This window comes from Cetorhinus maximus, chromosome 12, assembly GCF_964194155.1.
Source record: "Cetorhinus maximus chromosome 12, sCetMax3.hap1.1, whole genome shotgun sequence".
Taxonomy (NCBI): Eukaryota; Metazoa; Chordata; class Chondrichthyes; order Lamniformes; family Cetorhinidae; genus Cetorhinus; species Cetorhinus maximus.
This window is the reverse complement of record NC_135890.1, coordinates 107,573,596-107,590,745: the sequence shown is the minus strand read 5'-3', so window position 1 is coordinate 107,590,745 and position 17,150 is coordinate 107,573,596. Positions and strand designations below refer to the sequence as shown.

Genomic DNA, 17,150 nt, shown 5'->3' with positions numbered 1-17,150 from the left:
GAACAGCACCTCATCTTCCGACTAGGCACTTTACAGCCTTTCGGGCTGAATATTGAATTCAACAACTTTAGATCTTAAACACCTCCCCCCATCCCCACCCCGTTTCTTCCCCCTCCCTTTTGTTTTTTTCAATAATTTATATAGATTTTTCTTTTCCCACCTATTTCCATTATTTTTAAATCTACAACTAATACCTTGTCATTCTTTCCACCCCATCCCCACTAGAGCTGTACCTTGAGTGTCCTGCCATCCATTCTTAATTAGCACATTTTCTTAGATAATATCACCACCTTCAACACCTCTTTGATCCTTTTGTCTGTGACATCTTTTGATTATCTGCTCCTATCACTGCTTGCTTGTCCCTACAACCATCCTCCCCCCCCGTCAACTTCTCTCTCCCCCCCCCCACCTTAAACCAGCTTACATTTCACCCCTCTCCTAACTATACTCAGTTCTGTTGAAGGGTCGTGAGGACTCGAAACGTCAACTATTTTCTTCTCCGCCGATGCTGCCAGACCTGCTGAGTTTTTCCAGGTAATTTTGTTTTTTTTTTGGATTTCCAGCATCCGCAGTAGTTTTTTGTTTTTATAAACTACTCTTGTTGTTACAGTACTTATAAGGCTGGTCCAGTTCAGTTTCTGGTCAATGGTAACCCCCAGAATGTTGAAAGTGAGGGATTCAGCAATGGTAATGCTGTTGAACCTCAATGGAAGATAGTTAGATTCTCTCTTGTAGGAGATGGACATTGCCTGGTACTTGTGCAGCGTGAATGTTATTTGCCACCTATCAGCCCAAGCTGAATGTTGCCCAGGTCTTGCTGCATGTGGTCACAGACTTGCTTTTATTAGAGGGTCTCAAAGTCTGGCAGAACCTCTACTGATGACAGGACCTGTGGTCTTAAAATGTGGAGTTAATGGGAACCAAATGGGAAATGGAACTGCTTAATTTTAACTGCTCCCCTCCTCCTTTCCTTCCGGAAACACCAAATTGCCCTTGAAATTTCAGCTAAAGATTACTCTGTGAAATTGAAGCTCAGGATTGTAATAATAGTGAGAGTTAAGCATGAGCATCTACAATAATCATTAATGCTCCCAAAATGATGAGAAGGAATAAAAGATAGGCGAGGATATGCTACTCTTTTCAGAGGAGAGAGAAATTCAGATGTAAAATAAGAATAAATGATCAAGATTACAAACTAAACCAATATGTCTTTGCATTAATTAAGACAAAATGACTCAATTAGTCAAATTTAAGTTCTGCCCAGCTGGATTCTTGGTAATATTAGTATCACAGAACCACAGAGTTAAATGGAGCTCAGACAACATTTTCCAGAATAACAATTTTTATTTATGCTGTACCTTTAATGAAGTAAAACATCCCAAGGCACTTCACAGGAGCAATTATCGAACAATATTTGACAGAAGACAAGAGGTAGGTTTTGAAGAGTGTCTTCAAAGAGGAAAACCAGGTGGAGAGGGGGTGGCTTGGGGCCCAGCCAGCTGAAGGCATGGTCACCAATGGTGGAACGGTTAAAATGAGGAGTGCACCAGAGGTCAGAACTGGAGGAGTTCAGGTATCTCAGAGGGTTATGGGCTGGAGATTACAGAGATAGAGAGCGGCGCTGTCATGGAGGGATTTGAAAACAAGGATAAGAATTTTAAAATTGAGGCTTTGCACAATCAGGAGCAAATGTAGATCAGTGAGCACAGGGTGAGGATGGTTTGGGACCTGGTTGCCATTTGGGCTGCGGCATTTTGGATCAGTTAAAGTTTCGAGTTGTGAAGATGAACTAGGCCGCAGGCCTTGTGCAGTTCACACTAACACAAACTCTAAAAATATTCAAATAATCTCATACCCCACATTTTACAACGGGGTGAGCGGAGAGGGGGAGTCACCCAACATTTCTGTTCCTGATCGCTATTCAATGACCCTTATCGGAAAATGTGTGTGGCGTGTGTACACTAAAGTGCAGTGCTCAAATGTGATGACCCCCTTGGCCGAATAGTCTCACTGACTCGGCTCATTTGGGTGAAGTGCGTGGGGGTTGAGGGGTTCCCCCCGGTAGTCAGTGTTTGCAGGAGAGGGGAAAGGGAAGAGTAGTGGTAGCCGCTCCCCACCAATGTAAACAAGAGGCAGTGTTTTTTGCTTTGGGAGCCTGTTGGTCGGTGTTGTTTTAACCTTGTCTCCCTGGGTCCTGAACCCCCGGGTCTGTCCGTGTTTCCCCTTTAAATGGTATTGCAATGACGTCAGGACCAGGAACAGGCTCCGGAGACGGCGGGGAAGAGCGATCCGCCCGGAGCCTTTGCAGCGAATCGACTCGGTAAAGCAGCAGCAAGCCCGGCACTGCGGGCAAAGACAGCCAGGGTCAGGCTGGAAGCAGCGGGATCGAGGCGACCTCTGATTCAGGATCCGGAGCTGCTCTGATCCTCATTTATATTATCAGGAGTCAGCAGCACAGAGCGATCCAACCTCAAGACAGACAGCGTGTGACCTTCCCGGATACAATATTACATTCTCTTTGATAGACGCTGCACAGTGTACGCTTCCACTGCATACTTTCCCTTTCCTTGAATATATTGATAGTTAATATGCGTGCCTGTCTGTCTCCTGAATATCTCTTACAATCTGTTATCTCTTGCTTCCCCGCAGCTCCTGCAGGATGAACACTGCTCTGATCCAGGATCAATCAGCGGTGAGTTTTGGCTCCCTGTCTGTACCAGACACCGACGATGCTGGAGACGACGGGCTCAGGTGAGAATCGGTTGTGTCCCTGCCTCAAACCATTTCATTTAAACACTCACATGATCACTTATACATCTGATAACTTGGCAAAATTGGAGCTGTTTTTTCTTTTAAAATGTCTCCCATTTTTTGTTTCAGTTCCCTCAGTCCCATTTCCACCCTGACCAATGCACTTGGTTAGAGTCACATGCATGTGACAGTGTTGCCGAATTGTATATGGTTACCAAATCCATCTTGTTCTACTGTCTCTCACCCATGGTTATCCTCCATGGGTCTGCCTTCATTTGGTTACACTGCCAGCTGTCCCAATGCAGCCAGCTCACCTGTAGCAATGGCTTTTTTTTTTCTGGGCTTTGCAAGGTCATTCCAGGAGTACATCCTCGTGCGCCACTTTTCCTCACTCACATAGCTCCCCACAGGCATTAACTGTGGCCCCCTGTTCAGCTTCCACACGCATGTTGATGACACCAAACTTGAATCCTCCATCACCTTCATTGCACCATCCCTGCACCGTCAGACTGTGTGGCTAACGTCAAGTCAGGGATCAAGTAGAACTTCCTGCAATTGAATACTGGCAGAACTGAAACCACCTGTTTGGCTTTGGCAAAAAGATTTGCAGCCTTGCCACAACTCCATTCCTGACCTTGTTGCTTGTGGGGACTGATCAAAATGTTTTACAGTTCAGATATCCTCTTTGACACTGAACTGTGTCACCAGTTCAGTGCCATATACTATCCATCACCAAGAACTTCACAAGGGAAAATACTATGGATGCTGGAAATCTGAAATATTGACAGAAAATGCTGGAAATGCTCAGCAGGTCAAGCAGTATCTGCTTATTATCTTCCAATTCTGCAGCAGAACTAGCCTCACCCATTAGTAACCCTCATTGCAGTTTATATCCTTATTTATGTTTCTCTTACCCCAGAATTGACTTCTCCAATAGCAACCCCATTGGCTTCCTGGCCTCCATCCTACATAAACTCCAATTCATTCAAATCTCCACCATCATGAGTTTTCTCAGACCAATCCTGCTATGTTTGCCAAGCTCTCCTGACTCTCCCCCATCCCCAATATATTAAACTCTAAATCTTCCTCCTCATTTACAAATCCCTCCTCAGGCTCATTCTACTTTACCTTTGTTTGCTTGGCTCATATGGTCATATTCTTGTCCCTGAGTCAGAATATTCTTGTGACAGGAGTTTGTGATTGGGAGGTAGGAGTTGGGACAATGGGTTTGTTCTCTAATTGCACAGTGACATGTGGTGTACCCCAGGGATCACCATATGTATTAATGACTTGGTTGAAAGAATAGAAAGGCATATATCCAAATTTTTAGATGACACTGTTAGGAGACACATGTAAAATGTGGAGCTGGGAGCAGGAAGTTACAAATGGATCCAGACAGACTAAGTGGATAAGGGAGTTCAATGTGAGGAAGTGTGAGGCCATCCACTTTGGATCTGAGAAAGACAAATCTAAATATTTTCCAAATGGTGAGGGATGGAGAACTGTGAAGGAGCAAAGGAATTACTTAAAACTAATACCAGGGTGGGGGCCGGTTAACTCAGTTGGTTAGATGGCTAGCGTGTGGATCAGATTAATGCCAACAGAACAGGTTTGATCCTCATTTCAGCTGAAGTAGACTTGGGGCCTGTCTCCTTGCCCTACCATGGCACCTTCCCTGGTTAGCTGAATAATTGCCAACGACCTGCCTTCAGGCAGAGAACTGAAGAGGAATACCCAAATACAAAAAAAGTAATCACAGTGGAATTGTGGCCTTTATCTCATAAAAAGGTCATGGGAGGTCAGATTGATCTATTGTCTGATCTGACTTTGATTTCCTTTGGGTTCGCTTCTTTGACTAACTGTATACAACTTGCTTCAAGCTTTGCTGTACCATAATAAATCGTCTTATGCCATTTTTTTTCCTGTCACAACTATTGTGTTCCCATCTGTCAGTTGAGGTTTCCTGCTCTTTTAGATTGCTCTTCAGGCAGCAACTCTTACACCTTTTGAACTGACCATCACAAGAGCATTTCCCAGGCTTCACTCACCGTAGAATATCTTGTTGGGTAGTTTTGGATAGTCCAGTATCAGGCATTCGAAGTAGGTGACCAGCCCATCTTAGCTTTGCCTTTAATATCAAAGTCCCCATCCCTGGCATATTTGCCATTATGAGGGCTTTAGTGTCTGGGATCTTGTGTTGTGGTGAAACAGTCTAGAAGTGAATATACACTCCCTTATCAAAACTCCTTAAGGTATAAGGAAGCATAGAAGCAAACAAAATACTAATCAAGCTAAGAGCTAGACCATTAACCCGCCTGACACTGTTGAAGACCTCACCATCTTCCATGACTCTAGCGATCATGAAACTGGCTTCTGGATAAACATTTTGGGATAACCAATTTTTTTCAGTAGTTTCTAGTGATTGTATCAAAGGTCTTTATGTGATCAACAAAGTTGTAACACAGTAAAGGTCCATGTTTATTCTCAAAACTTTACTGAACTGTTTGGCAGTAAAGACCATATCAATACAGTCCTGTATTAAAGCAAGCTGAATGATAAGTAGAATATGTTCAGATAACAATCTGAATAAAATGCAGTATTTGTTGAAAACCATGGAACATTTGGCTAACCAGAGACCAAAAAATAATGCCAACATTCAGATGTATCTCTAATATGACTTCATTTTCCTAATTCTAGGTATACAAAAATGGCAAGCTTTTCAAATCATCGCAAATAATAACAATTACATCAGCGTTAACAATTTATACCAGCACAGCATTAGCGGGGTTCAAATCAATGCAGCATAATTCAGTTTAGCATGATAGCAATTCAACCATTAACTTGATTCAACTTCATATAACATCTCTCTGTTCGGCATTCTTTCTCAAAGATTATAGATAGGGTGACCACGAGGTCTTTAAATATGAGAAAGACGGGCTCAAGTGGAATAAATAACAGCTTCAAAATAAATGAATGGAAAGAGAGTAGAGTAATAGTCAGAAATTGTGCTTTAGGCACTACGGACAAGGGGAAACCCAATAGATGCAAAGTAATTAAACCAGGAGAGGGAAATAAGAAATGTATGAATAAAACATTAGAACAGTTGAATAGTGTTTTTCATTTATTCTTTCATGGGATGTGGTGATTTTATTGCCCATCTCTAATTGCCCTTGAGAAGGTGGTGGTGAGCTGTCTTTTTGAACTGCTGCAGTCCATGTGGTGTAGGTACACCCACAGAGTTGTTAGGAAGGGAATTCCAGGATTTTGACTCAGTGACAGTGAAGAGACAGCAATATAGTTCCAAGTCAGGATGGTCTGTGACTTGGCGGGGAACTTGAAGGTGGTGGCGTTCCCATCTGCTGCCCTTGTCCTTCTATGTGGTAGAGATCAGGGGTTTGGAAGGTGCTGTTGAAGGGGCCTTGGTCAGTTGCTGCAGTGTATCTTGTAGATGGTACACACGGCTGTCAATATGTTGGTAATGGAGGGACTGAAGGTTTAAGGTGGTGGATGGGGTGCCAGTCATTAGACTTTTAATTCCAGATTTTTTATTGAATTCAAATTTCACCATCTGCTGTGGTGGCATTCAAACATGGGTCCCCATAGCATTACCCTGGGTCTCTGGATTACTAGCCCAGTGACAATACCATTATGGCACCGTCTCCCCCTATTGAGCTTCTTGATTGTTGTTGGAGCTGCACTTACCCAAGCAAGTGGAGAGTATTCCATCACAGTCCTGACTTGTGCCTTGTAGATGGTGGACAGGCTTTGGGGAATCAGGAGGTGAGTTGCTCTCTGCAGAATTCCCAGCCTCTGACTTGCTTTTCTGACCACAGTATTTATATGGACAGTCCAGCTCAGTTTCTGGTCAATGGTAACCCCAGAATGTTGGTAGTGGGGAATTGAGCAATGGTGCTATCATTGGATATGAAGGGGAGATGGGTAGATTCTCTCTTGTTGGAGATGGTCATTGTCTGGCACTTGTGTAACACGTGAATGTTGCTTGCCACTCATCAGCTCAAGCCTGAATATTGTCCAGGTCTTTCTGCATATGGACATGGATTGCTTCAGTACCTAAGGAGTCACAGATGGTGCTGAACATTGTGCAATCATCAGTGAACATCCCCACTTCTGACCTTCTGATTGAAGGAAGATCATTGATGAAGCAGCTGAAAGTGGTTCGACCTGGGACACTGCCCTCAGGCTGTGTTGTTCAAATAAATATTCCTTATACAAATGCATGGAGTTTAAGGAACAAACTGAATGAATTGCAGATTCAAATTCAACTTGGGAGAGTATGGCTTGGTAGCCCGTTACTGATACAAGACTGCAAGACAGTCTGGACCAGGAACTTAATATACCAGGTTATGAGGTCTACAGGAAAGATAGGGGAAATAGTAGAAGGGGAGGAGTAGCTTTAGTGATTAAGGATTAAATCAAATCACTTCAGTGACAGTGAGAGATAAACAGGCATGGAGACTTCATGGGTAGAATGAAGAAAGAGAAAAGGAATTAGGACTGTGGTGGGAATTGTGTGTAGGGCCCTGTTAGCAGTGTGAAGTGGTAGAATGTGTAAGTGCAGAGATTGGTCAAGGATGTAGCAAGTCAGAGTGGTTTTAAGTTATAATATAGATTGTGATAAGCAGACCTAGCTCATACCAGAAAGGCAGTGATTTTCTTGAGTTTGTTCATGACAGTTTTCTGCAACAATATGTCCTAGACCTAACAAAGGGGTGGGCCATTATTAGATTTAGGAATGAATAATGAACCAGATTTAGTTAGCAACCTAACAGTGCAATAATACTTATCTAATAGTGGTGTGGCGTTTGAAAGGGAGAAATGCGAAAGAGTTACTAAGATTCTAGATTTAGGTAAGGCTGACTTTTTAATATGATAAAACAGGGTCTGTCCAAAGTAAACTGGGCAAACCTGCTGCTGGGTAAAAAGACAGATCAGTGGGAGGTGTACAAAAAAAAAATAACCTGATACAGAACCAGTTTATACCTGTAAGGAATAAGAGCTCGACATGCTAAAAAAATCAGCCATGGATGGTTAAAGAGATAAGCGACAACATAAAACTAAATGAAAAGCCATACAAAAATGCAAAAACTAGCACAGACCTTGGCAACTGAGAAACACAGAAAAACCAACAAAAGGTGACAAAACAGATAGTAAGAGCTGCAGAAAGGGAGCATAAAAAGAAACTTGTCAGGAATATCAAACTCAACACAGAATTTTAATGGCACGGAAGGAGGCAATTCAGCCCATCGTGTCTGCAGCGGCTCTCCAAATGAGCATAGTGACCTAGTGCCATTGCCCTGCCTTTTCCCCATACCCCTGCACATTGTTTCTATTCAAATAATCATCTAATGTCCTCTTGAATGCCTCAATTGAACCTGCCTCCATCGCGCTTCCAAGCAATGCATTCCAGATCTGAAACACTTGTTGTGTAAATAAGTTTTTTCTCACATCATATCTGCTTCTTTTGCAAATCACTTTAAATCTGTGCCCTCTCGTTCTTGTTCCCTTTACGAGTGGGAACAGCTTCTCCCTATCTACTCTGTCCAGCCCCCTCGTGATTTTGAACATCTCTATCAAATCCCCTCTTAACCTTCTTCTCTCCAAAGAGAACAGTCCCAACCTCTCCAATGTGTCCTCATAGCTGAAGTTTTTCATCCCTAGAACCATCCTTGTAAACCTCTTCTGCACTCTCTCCAGTGCGTTCCCATTCTTCCTATGGTGTGGCACCCAGAACTGTACACAACACTCCAGCTGAGGTCTAACGAGTGTCTTATATAAATTCAGCATAACCTCCTTGCTCTTGTGCTCTATGCCCCTATTAATAAAGCCCAGGATACTATATGTTTTATTGACTGCTCTCTCCACCTGTCCTGCCACCTTCAATGATCTATGCACATATACACCCAGGTCTTTCTGCTCCTGCACCCCCTTCAAAATTTCACCCCCTATTTTATATTGTTTGTTCATGCCCTTCCTACCAAAATGCATCACCTCACACTTCTCCACATTGAACTTCATCTGCCATCTATCTGCCCACTCCACCAACTTGTCTATGTCTTTTTGAAGTTCTACACTGCCCTCCTCACAGTTTACAACACTCCCAAGCTTCGTATCATCCACAAACTTTGAAATTGTCCATTGCACACCAAGATCTAGATCACCGATATATATCAGGAAAAGCAAGGGTCCCAATACCAACCCCTGGGGGACTCCACTACAAACCTTCCTCTAGCCTGAAAAATATCCATTGACCATTACTCTCTCCTTTCTATTTTTCAGCTAATTTTGTATCCACGTTCCTACTGTCTCTTTTATTCCATGAGCAATAACTTTTCTCACAAGTCTGTTGTGTGGCACTGTATCAAATGCCTTTTGAAAGTCCATGTACAACATATAACAGCATCACTCTCATTGACCTTTTATATTACCTCTTCAAAAAACTCCAGCAAGTTAGTTAAACACGATTTCCCCTTTAGAAATCCATGCTGGCTCTTCCTTATCAACCCATATTTTTCCATGAGACTACTAATTCTAATTCCGAATAATTGTTTCTAGAATCTTGCCCACCACTGAGGTTAAACTGACTGTCTGTAACTGCTGGGCTTATCCTTACAATCTTTTTTGAACAAGGGCGTAATGTTTGCAATTCTCCAATCCTCTGGCACCTTCCTGAGCCTAGGGAAGACTGAAAAATTATGCCCAGTGCCCCTGCAATTTCTACTCTCACTTCCTTCAATATTCTTGGATGCATCTTGTCCAGTCCTGCTGCCTTGTTAACTTTAAGTAGCGACAATCTATTTAACACTTCCTCCTTATCAATGTTCACAAAAATTTTTACAATTATATTAGAAAAAAGAGGGGGTCGAGAACAATGTGGGTATTTGACAACTGATAACGATAAAATTATAAACTAACAGAAGAAAATGACGGACATGTTACTTGGCAGCAGTATTTACAGTAGATGAAGAGGACAACATGCTGGATATCTCAAGGAAACGAATCTTGAATTAGGGATAGGAATTCACAAAGATTGACATAAGCAAAATAACATAAGGTAGAGAACAATGGCACTCAAGAATGGCAAATCCTCAGGACAAAATGGTTTCCATCCTAGGGTTTTAAAGGAAGTATGTAGAACAGAGTAATGTCTGAATATTGAAAAGCTAGAAACAGTGGAGGTCCAAAGAGACTTGAGGATCCATGTAGACAGATCGTTAAAATGTATTGAAGAGGTACAGAAAATAATCAAGCTAAAAGAATGCTGGCCTTTATATCTAGAGGACTAGAATACAAGGGGGTAGAGGTTGGGCAGAATCTTGTGCCCTCCCCCATGGCGAGTTTGTTGGCGGGTGACATTTAATCATGAGGGAGGATGTTGGGTGAGGACTTTGCTTGTGGATGGCTTTCCCACCCTGCTACCAATTAATGATCACCTAAGGGTCTCATCCCATCCCCTGGTATTAACCCAGCGGCGGGTGGGGGCTCACTATGCTGGGAACACAACAAGCAAACTTTGTCAGGGTTCCTTGCGGGTTTACAGGGTGGGAGTGGTGGTGCCTCGTTCAAAGGCACTCAGTGCCTTATCAAGGGTCCTGGCATTGGGAAAGGGGTGTCCTTGCTGCTGACCCCATCCTCCCCCATCCCTCTCCCTCTCCCCCGCTCACCCCCCACCCCTCCCCCCCCACCCCACCCCTCTCCCTCCCTCTCCCTCCACTACTCATCTCTGACCTGGGATCCATTGATGGTCTTTGGCCTCGGGTGGGTGTTGTACCAACAGCAGCCACTGCCTGCCCGGTGGTGCTGCCGTTCAATAGAGCTGCTGGCCTCTGATTAGCTGGCAGCTCTCGGCGGATGGGATTTGATCCTGGGAAAAGGCCCACCACTGGCCTGTCAAATGCCTGAGTGGAACAAGATGTAGTGAGCCTACCCGAAAAGAGGCGATGCAGGGCTCCTGCCTGCTCCAAAGCCGGAGGATGAGGCCCCCAACACCTCCACAACATTCTGCTTGCTACATCGCAAAATAAGGTTATATTCCTTGGTATATAGAAGGTTAAGGGGTTATTTGATCAATGTTTTCAAGTTAATAAGAGGAACAGATAGAGTAGATAGAGAGAAACTATTTCTGTTGCTTGTGGAGTCTGGGATTGGAGGCATAGTCTAAACACTAGAGCCAGATCTTTCAGGAGTAACGGTAAGTATGGTAGAAGTTCAGAAATCTCTTTTGCAAATGACAAACAACGCTGGGCCAATTATTAATTTTAAATCTGAGGTTGATAGATTTTTGTTAACAGAAGGTTTTCAGGGATATGGGACGAAGATGGAGTTAGGTCACAGATCAGCCATGATCCCATTGAATGGAGAAACAGGCTTGTGGGAGCTAAATGGCCCACTCCTGTCTCTGTTTTTAGGTGGCCTTGTGTCGCAGCACAACTGTAATTGTTACAATTGAAAGCAATTGTATCATCTCTGTTTAAGCCAATGGTACTAATAGAAGGTTTACAATCATTTGCTTTGGAAGTGGTTGCACTGTCGGTCCAAAGTTGAATGCTGTGCAGTGAGCTGGTTCTGTCTCCCTTATATAATATACTTGTTATGGCAAGTTACAGCTTCAGCACATTCACAGTGACTGTCTCACATCCCTGGTTCATCAGGTGGCTGTTTCCTTGCTTATTCTGTTCACTCTATACTCTAGGCACTACTGTTGATAATAATACAAGGAAATAATTGATTAACCAATTTGTATTACATCCCCATGCCAGCTTTGTTAATGGATCCATTATTTAAGGGCTTAATGCTTCCATTAGACTGCAGACAGTGGGACTTGTATGAATGCATGAAGTGCTCTGCTGCTAATGTTGGCAATATGATTTCTAGGCTTCTATTCCTTTTACTTGGAGAACTTACCTTACAGAAATAACAGGTTACAATATCTTCTATCTTGGTCTCTGAACTGACTTTATTTTGACCTTTCTTTGCATCTTCTGCACAAACTTCTTTCTGTTTCTGAAATGATTTCTTCCTTAGTTTTGTCTTCTAGTCTTGACAGTCTCTTTTTCCCTCTCTCACCTCTGGAAAACTGGGATAAAGCTATCTCTCTTTTACTTGAGCATTCAAGGGCATTTTAGGCATCACAATCTGCCAAACCATTTCTTCATCAAGACTCCATCGCTTTTGCTTTAACTGATCTAAACCCATCTGTCAAAACACTAAAAGTCCTGGGTTTTGATAAGTGTTGACTCCAAGCTCCACAACATTTGACAACCATCATGAAAAGCCCTTTTTGCTACTTCAGCATATCTCTAAGTTTCTTAATCATGAATTGACATAGTAAGTATTTTTTTTGCAGTTCGCACGTACAATTTAGTGCTTTAGTACCTTAATGTGAACAGAGAATTATCAACTCAATTATTAGTGTATGTGTATCATGTGCAGTTGAAATTAAAATCTCTGGCACTTGTCATTCAGAACCTTCCTCATGTTCATCAATATTATCATAAACATTGAGAAAAAATCCTTTATCAGTTTGGGACCTATCATTTGTCTATCTTAGCTATCCTTAGTCATTTGATTACCATCAGGTAAGTATCTTTTAAAACCACAGATATGTGCTGTAACCTGCTTCTTTAAAGAATCCACAAATATTAAACAAAATGGACTATAAACCTTATCTTATTCACCCCTTGTTTTTTTTGGCCTCCTCCAGACTTGAGACTATTCTAATGGTCTCCATGCTGGTCTCCTATTCCCTACTTTCCATAAACTCCAAACTTCTGCTCTACCCATTCTGTGTTGCAGGGAATCTTCTATATCATTATCTCTAGCACACACTGGCTGTCAGACCCCAACACATTATATTTGAAATCCTTACCCTCAGCTAAAGCTCCTCCCAGCAAATCTTCCCGCTGTCTACCTCCCCCTGAGTGCTTCATTCCTTGGACTCCATCTATCTGCATTTCCGTCACTGGGAAAACTTTCAGCCGTCTCAATCCCACACTTTGGAACACCCTCTCCACTCCTCACTCTCGACCTATAAAAAGCTTCTCAAAACTCATCTCTTTGACCAAGCTTTCAGTCAACCCCACGTTTCCCTTCTGATCAATGTGCATTTTCCTTATACCAACATTATGACTATGTGCCTTAGAACATTTCTTATATTGAAGGTGCTACATAAACACAAATTGTAATTATTTTTCTACACTAGGTAAAACATTCTTGTATAAAGAAAGAAATGGAAAGAACCTACATTTCTACAGTGTCCTTTGCATTCTCAGGATATCCCAAAGCCCCTTATAACCAACAAAGTGCTTTTTATTTGTAGTTATTTTGTGATTGTGGGAAATGCAGCAACCAATTTCTGCACAGCAAGCTCCCACAAACAGCAATGTGATGATGACAAGATAATACGCTTTATGTGTTGGTTGTAAATCACACTGCATTACTAGATGTAAGACCACAATGCGTATTATGACACACTGTTCCTAATCAGTATAAAAAATATTTTGAATATTTTATAGAACTTGCTGTGCAATAAATTAAGATTATTGGATATCATGCATGTAACATTTTAAAATTGTCAGTACAAAATCTCAGATTTCCTTGTAACCAATCAAAAAGCAGCTGATCAGGATTCACTTATCCAGATCAGCTTTCTTCAACCTCATTATATCTGCCCTGGTAAATTTGTTCAAACCTGGGAATGAAATTTGATCCTTCTGACCCTGTATGGTTCAGTACCACATGGGTACACTCACACACTGCAACATCAGAGGAAGTAGATGATTTAAAATTAAGTTTATTTTTTATTTTCTCATTGCACTGCCATTTTCAGTCTCTGTTACCGTGACAGTATAAATTCCTCTGAAACATATCAAATTACATGCAGCTTTTGGTTTCTGACTCCCTCACCTTTTTTAAGTTTCACTCTGCCTCATTGATCCTAAGCCTGTCTCAATTATTTAACACAAAAACAAAAATACCTGGAAAAACTCAGCAGGTCTGGCAGCATCTGTGGAGAGGAGCACAGTCAATGTTTCGAGTCCGCATGACTCTTCATGCGGACTTGGAACGTTGACTGTGCTCCTCTCCACAGATGCTGCCAGACCTGCTGAGTTCTTCCAGGTATTTTTGTTTTTGTTTTGGATTTCCAACATCCGCAGTTTTTTGCTTTTATCAATTATTTAACAGTTGGTCAGATTGCAGGATCCAATTAATTTAAACCCTTGGCGATAATTTTTAAAAATTCTTTCAAGAGATGTGGGCGTCACTGGCAAGGCCAACATTTATTGCCCATCCCTAATTACCCTTGAGATGGTGGTGATGAGCCGCCTTCTTGAGCTGCTGCAGTCCATGTGGTGTAAATACATCCACATTGCTTTTAGGGAGGGAGTTCCACGACTCTGATGAAAGAACAGTGATATTTTTCTAAATCACGTTGGTGCGTAAGGAACTTGCAGGTGGTGGCATTCCCATCCACCTGCAGCCCTTATCCTTCTCGGTGGTAGAGGCCACATGTTTAGGGGGTTCTGCTGAAGAAGTGTATCTTGAACACGTTACACACTGCTGCCACTGTGCACCAGTAATAGAGGGAGTGAATGTTTAAGGTTGCTTTGTCCTGAATGGTGTTTAGCTTCTTGGGACTGCACTCATCCAGGCAAGTGGAAGATATTCCATCAAACTCCTGACCTGTGTCATGTTGATGATGGACAGGCTTTGGAGAGACAGGAAGTGAATTACTCACTTCTGACCTGCCCTTGTATTCTAATCCTCTAGATATAAAGTTTTATTTATTCATCCATGGGATATGTGGGCGTCGCTGGCTAGGCCAGCATTTATTACCAATCCATAATTGCCCTTGTTCAGAGGGTATTTAAGAGTCAACCACATTGCTGTGGGCCTGGAGTCACATGTAGGCCAGGTAAGGACGGCAGGTTTCCTTCCCTAAGGGGCATTAGTGAAACCAGATGGGTTTTTACAATAATCGGCAATGGTTTCGTGGTCATCATCAGACTTTTAATTCCAGATTTTTATTGAGTTCAAATTCCACCATCTGTCGTGGTGGGATTCAAACCCGGGTCCCCAGAGCATTGTTGTGAGGGTCTCTGGGTTACTAGTCCAGTGACAATACCACTGTGCCACCGCCTCCCCAGGATGTTGATGTTGGGGGATTAAATAAATTGATATTGGATTGCCTGCCTGCTATACACCTTTTCCAATACTTTTATTTCAAGAACTGAAGATCAGGAGAGAGGTATGTGGGCAGGCGATCTGATTTTGAATCATTTAAGTTCGCACCAAAAGTTCACATTAACCCCACTGAATGTGGAGAATTTTGTGAAGCAAAAGCAGAACAGAATCCAGCTGCAGGCATCTTGCTAGTCTAGTGTCCTCAGAACTAAAGATTTTTATACAGGACACACAGATTTGGGTCAAGCAGTGATGACATTGCGTTCAACAAATACACTGTAAGACAGTGATCCAAGAGGAATATTCTAGAATCAGTTCCTATCAGCTCCTTGCATTGAAAGTGAATCCAAAATATTTTTTTCCTTCGATATTTAATTTAAAAATGACTTTGGGGTGAAAATAATTCTGAAATTTATATGGCTGTGCAAATGTGTATGTTGAGGAGCTGTCAGCCTGGCATTTCTGAGGCTTTAAAATCTTGACGATAAATCTTTATGGATTGGGTTACTGTGGGTCTGTCATTGGACTTTAACTTTAATCTTGCTGACTCTGATTTTTAAAAAAAATCTATATTTCTTATTTTGTCATTATGGAAAATAGTAAAACCCAGTGTTTGTACTGTTGAGATCTCAGCTGTACAGCAGGAGAGCATAAACAAAGTGTCAGCTGGGAACATGCCCTGGACCAGTATTGACAGTGTCTTATTGCTTTGCTAGCTAAGCATGATCTTAATCAGCAGTTTGATCAATGCTGGAACCATCAGTGGCAATACCCTGTTTGATCTGAATCTGTTGTGTGTATCTTTATGTGGATACGATATGTGTGTCAGTTCACCTTAGTTGGTAGTATTCTCACCTCTGATTAAGATAAGTGTGGGTTCTAAACCATATTCCACGACTTGAGCAAATAGTCTCGGCTGACATTTCAGTGCAGTACTGCGGGAGTGCTGCAGCATATGGCAGATGTGCCGTTTTCTAAGTGAGATGTTAATTCGTCATCATCTGCCTTTTCAGGGGAACAGAAGAGATCCCAGATTCTATTCCGAGAGGAGTAGTGAGTTTTTGTGCTGGTCCGACTAGTATTCTTTCCTTAACCAAAAAGAAAAGTTCATTCCAAATTCATTCATTTGCTGTTATGAGACCTTGCTGTGTTCTTGTTGGGTGCCCTATTTGCTTACGTAACAATTTCAAAAAGTAATTCATTGGTTGGAGAGCACTTTTTTGGGGCATGATAAATGCAAGCTTTTTATTTTTGATTTGCAACTCTGATCCTTTCTGGGAAATATATTCCGACCACCAAGAGCTCTTTCCAACAGTTAAATAATACAGATGCTGGAAATCTGAAATAGAAACACAAACTGCTGACAATACTCAGTGGGTCAGACAGCATCAGCAGAGGGAAAAACAGAGTCAATGCTCTAATCAGTGGTCATCGACCTGAAATATTAACTCTGTTTCTTCCTCCACAGTTGCTGCCTGACCTGCTGGGTATTTCTAACAACAATTGGATTGTTCATCTAGGCTAGGACCAGTTTATTCAACAGACCAGTGATCAATGCTGGGATGTCCCTGCTATGTAAGGCTCTAAGCTAATCACGGCCTTAACCATCTCATCCGAAGTGAAGCCTTTGTTTGTAATTCCAGAGTTACTAATGTTGGAGAAAGAATCAGGCTTGCCTGTTATACCTCCCATTGTGGAATAGCCACTGGTGCTCATTGCCTGGTCTCATAGATGAGGAATCATCACTTTGGCGAATTATCAGGGGGGCTGTTGGAATGGGACTCTGCATGCCATCAAGAATCAGAAGCTTCAGATGAGAAAGGTGGGGGGGGGGGGCTGCTTTTAATGAAGCTTGACCTACTTTCATCATTGTCAATTATCCTCAACCTACCCCATCCTACTGTCATTGTTTGTGAGAAAGGAGAATTTAATGCAATAAATAATTCAAATACCATCTGGCATTGCACTGTATCAATAACCATCTGAGCATCTCAGTGTAACAGGGGACAGGGCGTATATGAGAGGCCTTGCTATTTTTCAGAAATGTGCACCTTTAGTCTAGGACAAACCCAAGACCCTCCTGTTGCCTGTCACGACTACCTTAATTACAGAGAGGAAGCCAAACCTTTCCAAGGAGATGGTGTTTTCCATCCTAACTGCAGTTTTGGAATCGGCAGCTCTGTATTTAGCCCTGTCAG

General features: G+C 42.2%; 1 protein-coding gene across 2 annotated transcripts in view; it reads left to right on the top strand.

Moving 5' to 3' along the window:
• Positions 1–1,998: 1,998 nt before the first annotated feature.
• inpp5jb (inositol polyphosphate-5-phosphatase Jb) overlaps positions 1,999–17,150 on the top strand; it is an 87,521-nt gene continuing 72,369 nt past the window's right edge. For both annotated transcript variants that reach the window (XM_078554310.1, XM_078554309.1), the window contains exons 1-2: positions 1,999–2,537; positions 2,650–2,751. In XM_078554310.1, the coding sequence (XP_078410436.1) occupies positions 2,660–2,751 (92 nt within the window). In that variant the 5' untranslated portion in view covers positions 1,999–2,537; positions 2,650–2,659. The remainder of the gene's footprint in view (positions 2,538–2,649; positions 2,752–17,150) is intronic.